General features: G+C 47.6%; 1 protein-coding gene across 1 annotated transcript in view; it reads right to left on the bottom strand.

Moving 5' to 3' along the window:
- Positions 1-3357: 3357 nt before the first annotated feature.
- LOC146020878 (complement component C9-like) overlaps positions 3358-14731 on the bottom strand; it is a 32541-nt gene continuing 21167 nt past the window's right edge. The window contains exons 8-11 of the mRNA XM_083154424.1: positions 12833-12961; positions 10560-10738; positions 5828-6056; positions 3358-3556 (exon numbers count right to left, since the gene is read on the bottom strand). Of these exons, the coding sequence (XP_083010550.1) occupies positions 3408-3556; positions 5828-6056; positions 10560-10738; positions 12833-12961 (686 nt within the window). The 3' untranslated portion in view covers positions 3358-3407. The remainder of the gene's footprint in view (positions 3557-5827; positions 6057-10559; positions 10739-12832; positions 12962-14731) is intronic.

Genomic DNA, 14731 nt, shown 5'->3' with positions numbered 1-14731 from the left:
ATATAGCTTCCCTTCTGGACTTGTAACTTGGTGGGACTGCTATGCTATTACTGGTGCCTGTCCTTGTGTTTCCCCCCTATATCCCTAGAGATTGTAAGCTTGCAGCAGGGCCCTCCTACCTCCAAGTCTGTCTGTTGTTACCCAGTTTGTTTTATCTCTGTCTACAATTGTAAAGCGCAACAGAATCTGCTGCACTATATAAAAAATTGTACATAAATAAATGACTGCAGTCATAATGGCAGAAAAATCCTGCCGCACCCCCTGCCTCTCCCCTGCATCCCTATCTCCCCATCACCCTTTCTCTCCTGTCACCCTCTGCCTCTCCCCCATCACCCTCTCTCTCCTATCACTCTTTCCCTCTCCCCTGTGCCATTATCTCCCCATCACACTCTCTCTCTTGTAACCCCCGTGCCTCTCCCCTATGTCACCATCTCCCCATCACCATCTCTCTCTAGGCACCCTCTGCCTCTCCCCTTTGTCACAATTTCCCCATCACCCTCTCTTTCCTGCAACCCCCTGCCTCTCCCCTTTGTCACTATATCCCCATCATCCTCTCTACTGTCATCCTCTGCCTCTCCCCTTTCACTATATCCCCATCTTCCTCTCCCCTGCATCACCATCTCCCCATTACCCTCTATCCTGTCACCTTCTGCCTCTCCACTGTGTCACCATCTCCTAATACACCCCTCTCTCCTGTCATCTTCTGCCTCTCCCTTGCGTTACCATCCCCCCATTACCCTATCTCTCCTGTCAACTTTTGCATCTACCCTGCATCACCATCTTCCCTTCACCATCTCTTCTGTCACCCTCTGCCTCTCCCCTGGGTCACAACCTCCAACTTTCTCATTTAACCCTCTGCCTCTCCATAGCATCACCACCCCCGATAACCCAATCTCTATTGTCAACCTCTGCCTCTTCCCTGCGTCACCTTTTCCCCATCTCCCTCTCTCTCCAGTCACTCTCTGTCCCTCCCCGTGTCACCATTTCCCCATCATCCTCTCTCCTGTCACCTTTTGCTTCTCCCCTGCTTCACCATTTCCACATCACCATATCTCCTGTCACCACCTGCCTCTCCCCTGTGTAACTATCTACCCATCACTCTCTCTCCTTTGAACCTCTGCTTCTCCCCGGCATCACTATCTTCTCATTCCCCTCTCTCTCTCTCTCTCTCTCTCTCTCTCTCTCTCTCTCTCTCTCTCCTGACACCCTTTGCTTCTCTCCTGCATCCCTATCCTCCCATCACCCTTTCTTTACTGTCACCCTCTGCCTCTCCCCTGCATACCTATCTCCCCATCACTCTCTCTCTCCCATAGTTCTTTGCCTCTTCCCTGCATCCCTATCTCCCCACCACCCTCTGCCTCTCAAAACCATCAGCCTTTCCCCATCATATGTATACAGTATAACCTTTGCTGACAGACCACACCATTGTTTTGTGAGGCCACACCCACTTTCACAGAAGTGGCACAGGCAAATAACTGCCCTTCCCTCTTCCCCTGTCATGGAGCCACCCCTGCCATATTGTTCTGGATCTGCCACTGCATCCACAGACACATATTGGGCAGAGGGCACCAAAGATTGTTACTTATTCTTGATGTGGAGAAGGCCTTTGACGGGGTGTCTATACACGATAATAAATGATTAGAAAAAATATTTATTCAGCCGGAGAACTAGCAGGCAATTTTTTGGGGGGGAATAATGTTTTTCATTATGGGAGTCAGTTTGGATTTCAAATTTGGATGTAATAGGATAACTGTATATCTCAACAAGAAGCTTGATGTTGGTGGTGAAGATCCATTCTGTTGGTGGTAAATGATGCCCAGGCATGACAATGCGCTTACCATGGGCATGAGGTGATTACCACTGGTGGCTTCATTACTTCAGTGTCACCTTCAAAGGCAAAACATCCATCTTCATTAACCTCATTTTTTGACATGGTGCAGGGGCTAGGGTTAGGTACTAGCAGCGAGGAGGTTCAGAATGGGGGGGTTAAGTGCTAGATGGTGATTAATGGAGGCAGGGGGACGGTAAGTATACTTATCTGACCTGTGCCGGCATCCCCATCTCCGTATGTATCCCACTGAGACTCCTCCCTATTGCCACACAGGTATTGCCCACTAAAATACACAGAATCTGCATCCGATTGTGCTGAATCTCTGAGCAGTAACTGTTCGGACTAACATGCATTAGTTTAATATCACCTGAATGCACTAAAGGACTTTTAGAGGAGAAAAAGCCTTTAATTTGCATATTTTTGTAACTAAATCACATTTCCCATACTTATAATGTAAAATGCGATCTGGGCAAAAGTACATAACAAAAAAACACCCACAGTGAGCCCTGTGATAATAACGCCACCTGCAACCCTGATGAATCACAAGCGAATTGAGGGTTCTGCCACTAGGCAGAAAAAGCAGCAGGGATGGGGCCAATGTGATCAGCTGTGTGTGTCCGATGGTGTCAAAAAGTCATACCTTCTCAGGGTCAGGTGATTGGGCTCCCTGCTGCTTTATGACCCTCCCGTGCAGTAAAGTGATGCTGCAAAGTGGCAGCTCACTTTACAGCACCGGAGGTCAGATAGAGGAAGCCCTGAAGACTGGTAGTGCTGGAGGAGCCGATCCCTAGGAGTTGGTGAGTATGTGGTGGGAGCTTGGCACGAGGGGGGTCATTGTGATGGGAAGGGATGTCGTCATTAGTGGGAGCGCCGATGTCGGCGTCGCATGCACAGCACAGCATTGGTGTAATTTTTCCAAAAAATACCATAATAATGCTGTTGAGTACTTGTATTGCAAGCTCTGTCCCTGCATGGAATAATTTGTACATCAGAGCGATGTAATCAATTATCCCCCGTGTCGGCTCCAGAACTGCCCCACAGTTCAAAATTCAAGTAAGGGAGAAGCATGAACTGCCATTGAGTAAGTTTGGAATGGCAGTTGGTGACAGTGGGCGCGGCTCCTCTATTTGAATTTTGAACTGTGCTGCAGCCCCTCCTCTGGAGCCTCCTCTGAGAATCACATTGCGAGGTGCGGCCGATGTTATCACAGCACATCTGCATCTGATGAGGAGGATGGTGACACACTGACCCCATTTATTATACAGAGTCCGCATATATTGCCAATATATTTTCAATACACAATGGGGCCGATTCATGGTGGGGACCAAATGGTGGGGACCGTGTGTCGTGGGGGGGGGGCAGCATTTACCTATTCGCTAGGCTGTGAACATACGCATCCTCGCGAACAGGACTGAATCAGGCCCAATATGATATATAATATTACAAGTTATAATGACATCATATTACAAGTCATGTGTTACACATGCCAGTGCCATCATGCATCAGATACATATATATACAGTATATGTTGTCAATATGTTTACAATCTTTATTCTTGGTGTTGGATACCATAGATCTAACATTCAGTTATTTTAACACTGTCTCCGTTGCACACACTGTTGCCTTCCACGCTGTTGCATGTGCGGGTTTTTTTCGCTACTCCATTTATGCATGGAGACAGAGGCGACCAACAGCTCCAGTACCCTTTTACTGTCACGTCAGGCTCTGTGAATAGAAACACACACTGATTAATCATCACTTTCCACAAGGCGATTACCATTACATAAACTGGAATATAATTCCAGCAAGCAACACTATAATTAGTACCAAGAGAGGCTGCAGCACAGTTCAAAATTCAAATAGGGGAGACACAGCAACTGCCATTCTAAACTGACTCACTGGCAGTGGGTGTGGCTCCCCTATTTGAATTTAGAACTGTGCTGCAGCTCCACCTCTGGAGCTGCCAATGGTTAGTGCCAGTGGCGTAACTATGAATTGGGCGCCCCCCCCCCCGCCGTTAATGGGGGGCGCCCCCCGCCGCACCCCCCGCCCGCAGCCTTACCTGTCTTGCTGGTCCCGTCCCGGCTCCCTTGCTGGCTTGATTCTTCTGCTAGTGAGACGGACCAACACAAAATGTCCGCCCCCATAGAGCAGACAGTTTCAGAGAACTGTCTGCTATATGGGGCGGACATTTTATTGTGGTCCGTCTCACTAGCAGAAGAATGACCACCAGTGAAGTCAGGTAAGGCTGCGGGCGGCGGATTGGCGGGCGGCAGATGGGTGGACGGGAGGGGGCTAACTATAGCACCACAGCCCCCCGGCGCCCACACATGCACAGCGCCCCCCCCCCCCTGCGGCCGCGGGGGCTGTGGTGCTATAGTTACGCCTCTGGTTAGTGCGTATTACAGGCTACATGTTAGGACTCTGGGAGGCACCGCCAATCCCGACCCCTGACTCTATTGCCTTTCCTCATGGTTGACGGACACGTACAGTGCTAGACTTCACCTTTAACAGCCGTGTTCTAAGGAGCTGGTTATGCCAGCTCCTAAACCGGTGCCACCAGGCCTTACGTGAGACAACGTGTCGGCTGAGGCGGGGAGAGTACAAGAGGAGAACTAGCTAAGGACCCGCACAGGACGGGGTACCCCAAGAGTTTTCGAGGAAGCAACAATGCTTAAAAGATGACACACTAATACAAACGACCAGGTGTAACAATACACAAGATGATACCATAATAAAGGGAATAATAATAGCTGAGATGCAACAATGCACAAACAGATAAAACTGCAAACAACCCCAGACTTATCTGGATGATGGAGATTCACAGGAAGTCCAGAGGTTAGCAGATAACAGGCTGTGGCTGGAACCAGGAACAGGGAGCATGCTGTAAAGCTGGGAACCACTGACAGGCACAAAGCACACTCGCACCGATCTGGTCTGGGAACACTCTGCTATACTCAGCGCTGACAGAACTATAACCGGCGTCTGTGCCCAGCAGACGCCGGCCTTATATTTCAAATTCGCCGCCCAGCGGCATGTGACATCAGCCACTGGCTGACGCAGCTGAGGACGGGAGTTTGGTTCGTTGCCTAGCAATGCCTGATACTTCTGCCCGGACCGTCCTGCTACTGCTGGGGAAGATGGTGCTGCCCACTGTGTCCTGAACCTCCGGTGCTGTCAGTGACAGCAGCGCCGCCAGAGGAAGCAGGACAGCGGCACCGCCTAACACTACAGCTGCGTCCTCATGGCCACTGGTTCTTCCAACTGTCAGTGTCTGGCAAATCCAGCACTCTGTGAATCTTGCCATATGGTTTACTACTAGCCAGGGTGCCTTCTTAAGGTGTAATCAGAAAAGTCTGAGGTGGCACTCTGGGACACACAGTAGAAATTAACGGTGCTTTAATAGTTGTTACTGAGTATCCATTTGAATGCCCAGCGTGCGAATCCACCTTGCGAATGGGTGGTGGTTGGCCACCATTCGCGAGGAGGGATTTGGTTGACTTGCAAGGGTTCGAATTTGCTTTCGAACTAGTCAACCAGAAAACCCCCCTAGGTCTAATATACAGTGTGTAGGTGCAATTGTTTCCATATTGTAGAATTTGCTGGCAATTGAACCGCTACCATAAAAAGAAAAAGAGCAGACGAAGAGCGATATGAAATGTGTGAAGGTTTTGGCAAAAGTAGTCCTATAAATTCCTTCACACTAGAAATGCAGACAAATTTGAATTTGAATTTCAAGCAACGATGAACCTAATCCAATCCCTATTTTTTTCAAATCTGATTTATAAAAAAATGTCATCTATAGATTACATTTGCCACTGGAAAGGCTAACTCTTCATCCTGCACAATACAGTCTATATTAAATCAAGATTCAGAATCTAGTGTCTGAATCCAAAGATATCTGTCAAAACTCAAATCTTAACTAAACTAAAACCGGACGTACTGTCATTATTTGTAAAAATGTGTCTTCTTATAGAGATTGAATGAATCACTTACTTTTTAACGCAGTTTCCTTTAGTGTCTGGCAGGCATTGCCGGTAAAATGCAAAGGGCAGTTACACAGACATTGTCCATCAATCTGCACCGCTGTGCCGCCATTTTGACATGGCTGGCATTTACACACACTGTATTCCTCAATAAATTCTTCAATGGCTCTCTCCAAGAACTTTGTCTTGTTGTAGGCGTCTCGTAACTCAACGGGAACAAGGCCATAAATCGGTCGGAGCTGTGGAGATAGAGAGAAAACAAAACACTTTCTTAAGCAGATACGTAACAGGTTTCTATGTCACTGTCTTGTGTCAAAAGTGGTGCAACAAGCAAACGTGGGTGTGTAGAGGGATCCAGAGCAGATGAAGTCAGTAGATCTCCTGAAATCTGCACCTTAAAAGTAATAATAAACTAAACTGCTAGACCAGCATAACTGGTATTTGGAGAGGGGGCAACAATTGTCAATTATCTTATTACTCCAAAAGGTTTTGTTTAGTATAAAAAAAAAAGACACAATAGTTTGAGGATATAAGGCAGGGTTGGCGAACCTCCCGGAATTTCCGAGAGTCTCCCGAAAATCGGGGTGGGCAACCCTCCTGGATTCAGGGGGGACCCCCGCAATCCTCGGGTCTCAGAGGAGGGGGCGGAGCTAAAACGGCACAAAGCGTAATTTTAGCCCCGCCCCCTCCGTGAATTCACTGGTTTACCATCATGGGGGTGGGGCTTAGTGATGTCACTCTTAAGCCCTGCCCCCTGAGCGGTTGCTGAAACTGAAATAATAAAGTCGGCAACCCTGATATAAGGTTGTTTTTGGTTATAAGCATGTAATTAGCCTTTAAGTGTTCCAATATAAACTAGTACTCCTTTATATACCCCGTCGGACTCGGAGATTTGTTCCCGGGTCCGACCAGGGGTGGACCTGGGTTGAGACGCACTTCCACTACACCGCTTCCCGGGATATTGCTGGGTCAGCTCTTTTAACACTGAACCCAGGCAAGCCCTGTTGTTTCCTATAGATTACATAAGAAATGGCCTTTTTAAAGGGCTATGACAAGGGGGAGGTCACAAAAGAGGGCCACAATTACCTAAAAGGGCCATTATTATAGAAAACATTTCCTGATTAATGAAGAGACCCCAAATATTTGTTTGAAAAAGTTTGAGCTTTTATTTTAGTCCTAAATATTCAATATGGAACCTTTCAAAAGTGTCTTTACACAAGACATGTAGAACTTTTGTGAAAACTGTTGTTTGCAGGACACCTGAGCCATCGGTGTACCTAGACATGTAGAAAGTGTGCATAAACATGTACAAAATGCACATAAAAATACCCCAGAAGCGCCAATCAGCTGTTTTTCAAATATCCCGGGTCGGGGGCGTTTCCACTGTCCATGTACCCGGGAACATCCCGGTCCAAACCAGGTAACTACCCGGGTACGAGTCCTGGACTTTTAGCAAGGATGCGTTTACAAAAGCAAAAAATGTGGGTCGATGTGCGTCCTGGCGAAAAATCCTGGGTTATTTTTGCTAGTGGAAAAGGGGTATAATCAGGGCCGGCGCCACCACTAGGCAGGTCTAGGCATTTGCCTAGGGTGCCGGCCACTGGAGGGCGGTACTGAGCCACCGAGGAGAGGTACCATAGAAAGCGAGAGCAGGTGAGACAGTAAGCTTCCCTACCCCCCCATCCCACCCGTGAATCAACACTGCCCCCCACCCCTGGACATGGGGGGGGGGGGGCTTGCACCGGCCTGGGTTAGTCCAAGAAATAAGGGTAGATGTACCCAGCCATGAAGAGAGATAAAGTGGAAAAGCTACCTCCCATCAGCTTCTGTTTTTTATCTACCACCGCCTATGAATTGACAGTTTTAATCTGATTGCTTGCTTTGGGCAACTCCACCCCCAAGAAGTTTAGATGTACAGGTATGATATCAATGCCATATAATAATGACTGCACAATATTCTCACATTACTTGTACAGGAAGTCTGTGCTGCCGGAGGACCCTGCTCCTTCGATCAAGCATGAAAATAAATTATGCCTACAGTACCATAACACACACACCCACCGTCCCCTAATTCTGGAAAGCTCTTGTGGACCTTACACCTAAATGGATACAGGTCCTGATTCAGAGCTGTAATCAAGGCTGCAATTTTTGCAGATGGACAAAACCATGCTGCACTACAGGTGGGGCAGATGTAACATGTGCAGAAAGAGTTAGATGTGGGTGACGCCGGGGGGGGGGGTTCCAAGTATCTAGAAACCTCCCCTGGCTGGCGATGTATCGTGCAGTGGTGTTCAATGGCAGAGCTGAGTGGAACACGGTGGTGTCAGTGTGTCTATGGCTCCCCTCTGCAGCTGCAGTGTCTGCGAGGGTGAGATGCAGCTGCTGGCAGGCAGGGGGAGCAGCTCCTCTCAGGCTGATCTCACGTGTTTACAGCCTGAGAGGAGAGAAGCGCACAGTAGCGGTGCTGTGTACAGTGACACAAGCTAAGGTGAGTGGTGCAGGGGCTCCGGCGGTAATTATCATAGACTTTATAGTTCTATAGTCTGAGGCAACTGAAAAATTCAACATTCCGCAGGAGTTGCTGCGGCTCTTTTACACTGCTATCGTGGAGTCCGTTCTATGCTCCTCTATTACAATCTGGTATGGAGGGGCCAATTAATCTGACAAACGAAGCCTGCAAAGAGTGGTGAGGACAGCAGAGAAGAATATTGGGACGGACCTCTCCCCTGTCAGGGAACAATACTTAAGTAGGGTCAAGAAGCGAGCTGGGAAGATCGTGGCGGACAAACTCCACCCTGTCCATAACTTGTTTGCTATTCTCCCATCAGGTAGATGCTTCAGGTCCATCCCTGCCAAGTCATCAAGAACCGCAAAAAGCTTCTTCCCGACAGCTATTCAGCTATTGAACAATGTACTCTAAGATACTGCTAATCTAACCACCTGACTGCTCTGTCTAATGCTGCCCATACACTTATGCGATCAGATGCGATGCGACATCACAATGGGATGTCCCATCGCATCAAGTGGTGCCCAGTGCAGCACCCGATGTCGCATGCCAGAGATCGGGTGTTCGAAGTTGCTGTGTGGAGCGCTGGCGGGGAGCGGGGTACGTACCTGGCTGGGGACCAGAGCCGTGGAGCTGTCAGGCAGGCGGCGGGACTCAGCAGGACTTTGAAACACTGGACGGCCCTCTAATTGGCCGAGGTCACTGAGACTGAGAGCTTTCTCAGCCAATCAGCAGCCTCACATTCAGGCGCTGTCCCCGCCAGCGCTCCTGTCCTCTGCCGCCGCCACCGCCAGCTCCGGTCCCTGACAGCGCTCCTATTGTGGGCTGTGCTATCTATGGAGGGCTGTTCTGTCTATGAGGGGCTATGCTGACTATGGGGATCTGTGCTGTGTATCTATGGGGGGGGGCTGTGCCGACAATGCGAGGGCTGTGCTTTCTATGTGGGGCTATGTTGACTACGGAGCGCTGTGCTGTCTAACTATGGTGAGGCTGTGCTGACTATGTGGGGCTATGATTTTAATGGAGCGCTGTACTGGCTATGTATGGGGGGGGGGGCTGTGCTGGCTTTCTATGGGGGGGGGGGGGCAGTTATTATTGGTTCTGTGACCACTTATTTGGAAACCCCCCTTTCAAAATCCTGCATTTGCCACTGACCTGCAGTGCAGCATGGTTTTGTCCATCTGCAAAATTTGCAGCCTTGCTCACAGGTCTGAATCAGGCCCATAGTTTTCTGTGGACACCATGATAGTTGTATTATGGATTTGATTTTACGCGAGTTCATTTTAGATGTTATAGACTTAGATTATATGGATTTCAAGGGCTGGGGAAGGTGTGTGTATGTATGTCGGTTGGACTTCCATATGTCTTTCATTTAAAAAAAAATGTCTGTGGTAAATTATTGGAAACATGGCGGAACAGAGGTCAAAGACTGGCACGGGGTCAGAATCTCTGCTACTCCTGTGTGGTGCCATATTTCCAGATACATCACCTGATGCATACAGGGATGGGAGGGCACTACATGGGCAGCCACAGTGGTAAAGTGATTGCTGCTGGGTGTGTGGTGGGTTTTGGTATAGTGGATCGATGGCATCTAGAACGACACGTGGTCGACCACTCTTGGTCAAAGGCGTATAGTTAGATGCCTAAAGATAGTCAACAGCATATAGATCAACAGTAACGAGAGTTAGACACAAGCGTTAGATCGATGGAAACATGATCGACAATCACTAGGTCGATATAAGTTATTTTTTTATGTCTATGTCAACATATCTCAACATGGACACCAACAGTGACCCCTCGCATGGCTCGTTATTCTTGCCATGCTTCGGGCATGATGCCACTCTATGCTCAGCACACTATTATACTCTAACTCTATGCCCACTTGAATGGTAAAGTGTGAACAAAGTCGGCCTAAAGCAAAAAAAAACATGAAAAACTCATGTCAACCTTGGGACTGGAGATCACGTTTCCATAGACCTAACATCTATTACCGCCAATCTAGACGCTGTTGACTATTTTTAGGCGTCTAACTAGACACGTTCGACCAAGAGTGGTCAACCACATGATTGTCGGTCTAGACGCCGTCGATCCGTCAGCCGGATACGTTGTGATGACGCGGGCTCACTGGGCCCATGGAGCTGCTGCATGCACTGCATCTCCTTCATTCATTCTTTTTAGATTGGAAGTTTTGAACATGTAACTTTTACACACATGAGAGATGACCTCATTCTGTTACCTTTTGTTGTATAATCACTGGCGCATATATTAAGGACGCAGCCCATTGAGAAAATAATTCAACGTCAATTTCTTTGTCTTTCTTGAACAGTGCTTCATCTAGAATGGTTGCAAAGTCTATTTTTCCTCCTTCCACAAATGAGATGGTTTTCTCAATTATCCCAGTAGTGTTTTTTCCACCTGTAATATACATGACCCACACAGATTTAATGTTGCAAAACAACGAAGAAACAATCATACAGTGTCGCCAATTCTATCGCTATTCTGCAAGGTACCGTAAGAAAATATGACAGTGATAGGCAACCAGCGGCACTGCAGATGCTGCACATCCCAGCATGCTCTGCCACAGTTTTAGGAGCAAAACCATACAGCCGGTGCATGCATATAGATTCATATGCATGCTCGTCTGTGCTTTTTCAGCGCGACCGTCCATTACCCCCAGGAATTACCCCATTTGGTGTAATTTACTTCCCTGACCACTGACCTAAATAATGTCGACCTTCAGTGGTCGATGCAATGTATTTTTAACTAATATGGGTCAACCTAAGGCTGGCAGAGAAACGTATTCCAAGAAAAGCACACAAGGAGAGAGGGCCCTGCTCGTGAGATGCCTTGTGTGGCTGATCTCTCTCCTTCATTGTGTAGCTATACTGAACTGCATCTCCACCTACACAGAATGTATAATACAAGGCCTGGGGACAAGTGGGTACCAATAAGTATATTAAGTTCTATAGCATACCGGATCATCAAGGATAAAGACACATAAGTGGCCTGGCTATAACACGTAACCTACTGATGACATTGGTGTCACTAGTAAGCGTTATTGTACCCTAGACCTTTAAATATCCTCCAAAAGTTACTATACTATGTACAATACACAAGACAACTTTTTAAAAAGATTGGGTTTACTCACATCTAGCATACGACTCATAAATGCTATGCACATGATGGAGGGCAGCGCAAATAGGGGCTCATTCTGATGCACACAAATGGGGAGCTTTTGCATAGAGGCTATATGCACAAAAGCTCCGTGTGCAGGGCCGGCTCTACCATTAGGCAGCTTTAGGCAGCTGCCTAGGGCGCTGGGATCTGGGGGGGGGGGGGGGGGGGGGAACCACTAAGTCTACGTATCAAAAAATCAAGGATGTCTGAGTATCCTTGTTGTACTTAATGCAGATGGCTGCTGTGGAACATCTAAGACCTCACCTCCATACTTTCCCTTGAGGCATACTTCCCTACTTTGCTGCCCCCTTCTCCTTGTACTCTGTAATGGGTGGCAAAGGGAGGCCTCCAGGGAAAGCATGGGACTTGCCCACCTGGGTGGGGCTAGAAGGACCACACGATTGTTGTGAAACTAGTCCCATCATGCCTTGCCACAGTTTTACTATTAGGGAATGCTAAAACGATGGCAAGGCATGCTGGGATTTGTAGTTTTGCAACAGCTGGAGGGCCATAGTTTGGACATGCCAGCCTTAAGGCATACTTGCCTAACATTCCAGAATGGCAGGGAGGCTCCCAAAAATCGTGCAATATGGGGGGGGGGGGGCTGCAGTAGGTTGAAGTTTTGCCTATGGTGTGGAGAAGCCTTACACCGGCCTTGTCTGTGTGATTCTCAGTTGTGCAATATGGGGGGGGGGGGGGCTGCAGTAGGTTGAAGTTTTGCCTATGGTGCGGAGAAGCCTTACACCGGCCTTGTCTGTGTGATTCTCAGTTGTGCATATGGGGAAGGGAAGCCTGTCTGACACATCTATCACATAGCATGCGGCTTCTACTAGTGCAGAATGTAATTATGGCGGTTGTGACTGCCAGTGTACAATGGGGGGGGGGTTCCTCTTGCACACATGACCAATCCCCTGCATTAGTTAAATGGCTACTTGTGTTCCATAAAGTACCAAAACGTACTTCTGTAGCCGCCTGACACTATAGCCACTTTGTTTGTGATTCAATAGTGCGGGCGCTGAAGCAGCCACAGAACTGGTTCCTGTGACTACATAAAATACAGCATAACATTGGAGATTATTCAGACCTGACCGCAAAGCTGCTTTTCTGCAAATGGATAAAACCATGCTGCACTGAAGACGGGGCAGATGCAATGTGTGCGGAGAGAGTTAGATTTGGGTGGGTTATATTGTTTCTGTGCAGGGTAAATATTGACTGCTTTATTTTTACACTGCAATTTAGATTTCAGGCTGGGAGAGAGGAGGGGGCCTGAATGGACACGTACCTCCTCTTTCTAGTAAAACGCTTCTTACACCCATAGACTGTAAAACTTACCTTCTGTGTATGAACCACCTAAATCGCAATTTGAGGGTTTCACACCAACGCCAACATCAATCCCCGTAGATTTAACATTTATGGAAGCATCGAATCCAAGGCACTTTGTTACAGTATTTATATCAATGTCTGCAATGAAACATAAAGATGGATTGTATTATCAGTGTGTAAGGGAGCTGGGAAGAATTGGGAAAGAGATTTGCACAGAATCAGTGATGCCAAGAATGACAGAAACTTCCCAGATTTGGTATATACAGTATCTGCCATGTAACCTTTACTGAGGATAAGAGCAGCTGAATTAGGGCTCAACCTTCTCTGTAGATGCCTCTTGTGGTTCGCGATGTGGGACAGTGTCAAAAGCCTTACTAAAGTCTAGATAAGCTACATCTACAGCCCCACCTTGATCTATTACTTTAGTCACCCAGTCAAAAAAGTCAATAAGATTTGTTTGACATGATCTTCCCCCAGTGAACCCATGCTGTTTTGGATCCTGTAAATTGCTGTTTTTGAGATATTCTACAACTCTTTGTTTTAAGAGTGTTTCCATCAATTTCCCTACTACTGATGTAAGGCTCACTGGTCGATAGTTGCTTACCTCTTCCTTGCTTCCACTTTTGTGCAGTACATTCACTGTTTTCCAGTCCTCTGGGATTACTCCAGTAGCTAGTGACTGGTTGAATAATTCTGTTATTGGTTTTACCAGCTCCCCTTTAAGCTCTTTTAAAAGGGGAGCTACTGCAACATCCTTCTCTCCGGGCTACCTCTCACCCGCCTCGCACCTCTCCAATCCATTCTTAACGCTGCTGCTAGGCTCATCTTCCTCTCCCGCCGCTCTACCTCCGCCTCCCCCCTCTGTCTATCTCTTCACTGGCTCCCCATTCCTTTCCGAGTTCTCTTTAAACTCCTCACCACCACCTACAAAGCTCTCTCCTCCTCCACCGCTCCTTACCTCTCTTCACTGATCTCTATCCACACTCCCTCCCGTCCTCTTCGCTCCATCACTGACCGCCGACTGACCTCTCACCTAATCACCTCCTCCCACTCCCGTGTCCAAGACTTCTCTCGCGCTGCCCCCCTGCACTGGAACAACCTCCCGCCACCCATCAGGCTTTCTGATTCCCTTACCTCCTTCAAGCGCTCCCTCAAAACCCACTTTTTTCGACTAGCCTATCCCTCCTCCTAACCTCTTTTGATCCTCTTATCCTGCCTCCGTTCCCCTCCGTTCCTACTTATCCTATTGTTTTTCGTTCGTCCACCCACCTATTTTTAGTATGTTAACTCTTATGAGTAGGGCCCTCCTTCCTCACGTACTCACCCTACCTCTTTACCTCACCTGTGCTCCTGTCCTGTTCTTCCCTTCCTCTACTTCATCTTTAGTCTCCTTGACAATTTTGACACCTACTTCTGAACTGATGCTGATTTTAGTTCTACCAGCTATACCCCCATTTATACTGTATTTTTCAACACACCCTGTACGTTACCTCGTCATTTTTTTTTGTTTGCTATGTACGGCGCTGCGGACACTTTGCGGCGCCATATAAATAAACGTACTACTACTACTACTACTATCCTTGGATGTATCCCATCTGGCCCCATTGATTTATCCACTTTCAGTTTTGAGAGTTCTGTGAGGACTTTCTCCTCTGTAAATGTACTTGTTTCTCCCTCAGTTTTCTGACTATACTTGCAACTTAACTGTGGCCCCTTCCCCTCTCTTTCAGCAGTGAATACTGAGCAGAAATAATTATTAATATTAACTGCTATTACATTGTCCCCCTCAAGAAAACATCCACTCTCTGTCTTTAGTCTTATTATTCCACTTTTAGTTTTTATCCTTTCACTTATATACCTAAAAAAAAGTTTTCCCCCCTTTATGCACTGGCTGGGCCATTTTCTCTT

This window comes from Crinia signifera, chromosome 1 (assembly GCF_055691185.1).
Source record: "Crinia signifera chromosome 1, ASM5569118v1, whole genome shotgun sequence".
Lineage (NCBI taxonomy): Eukaryota > Metazoa > Chordata > Amphibia > Anura > Myobatrachidae > Crinia > Crinia signifera.
This window is presented reverse-complemented; position numbering and strand designations above follow the sequence as displayed.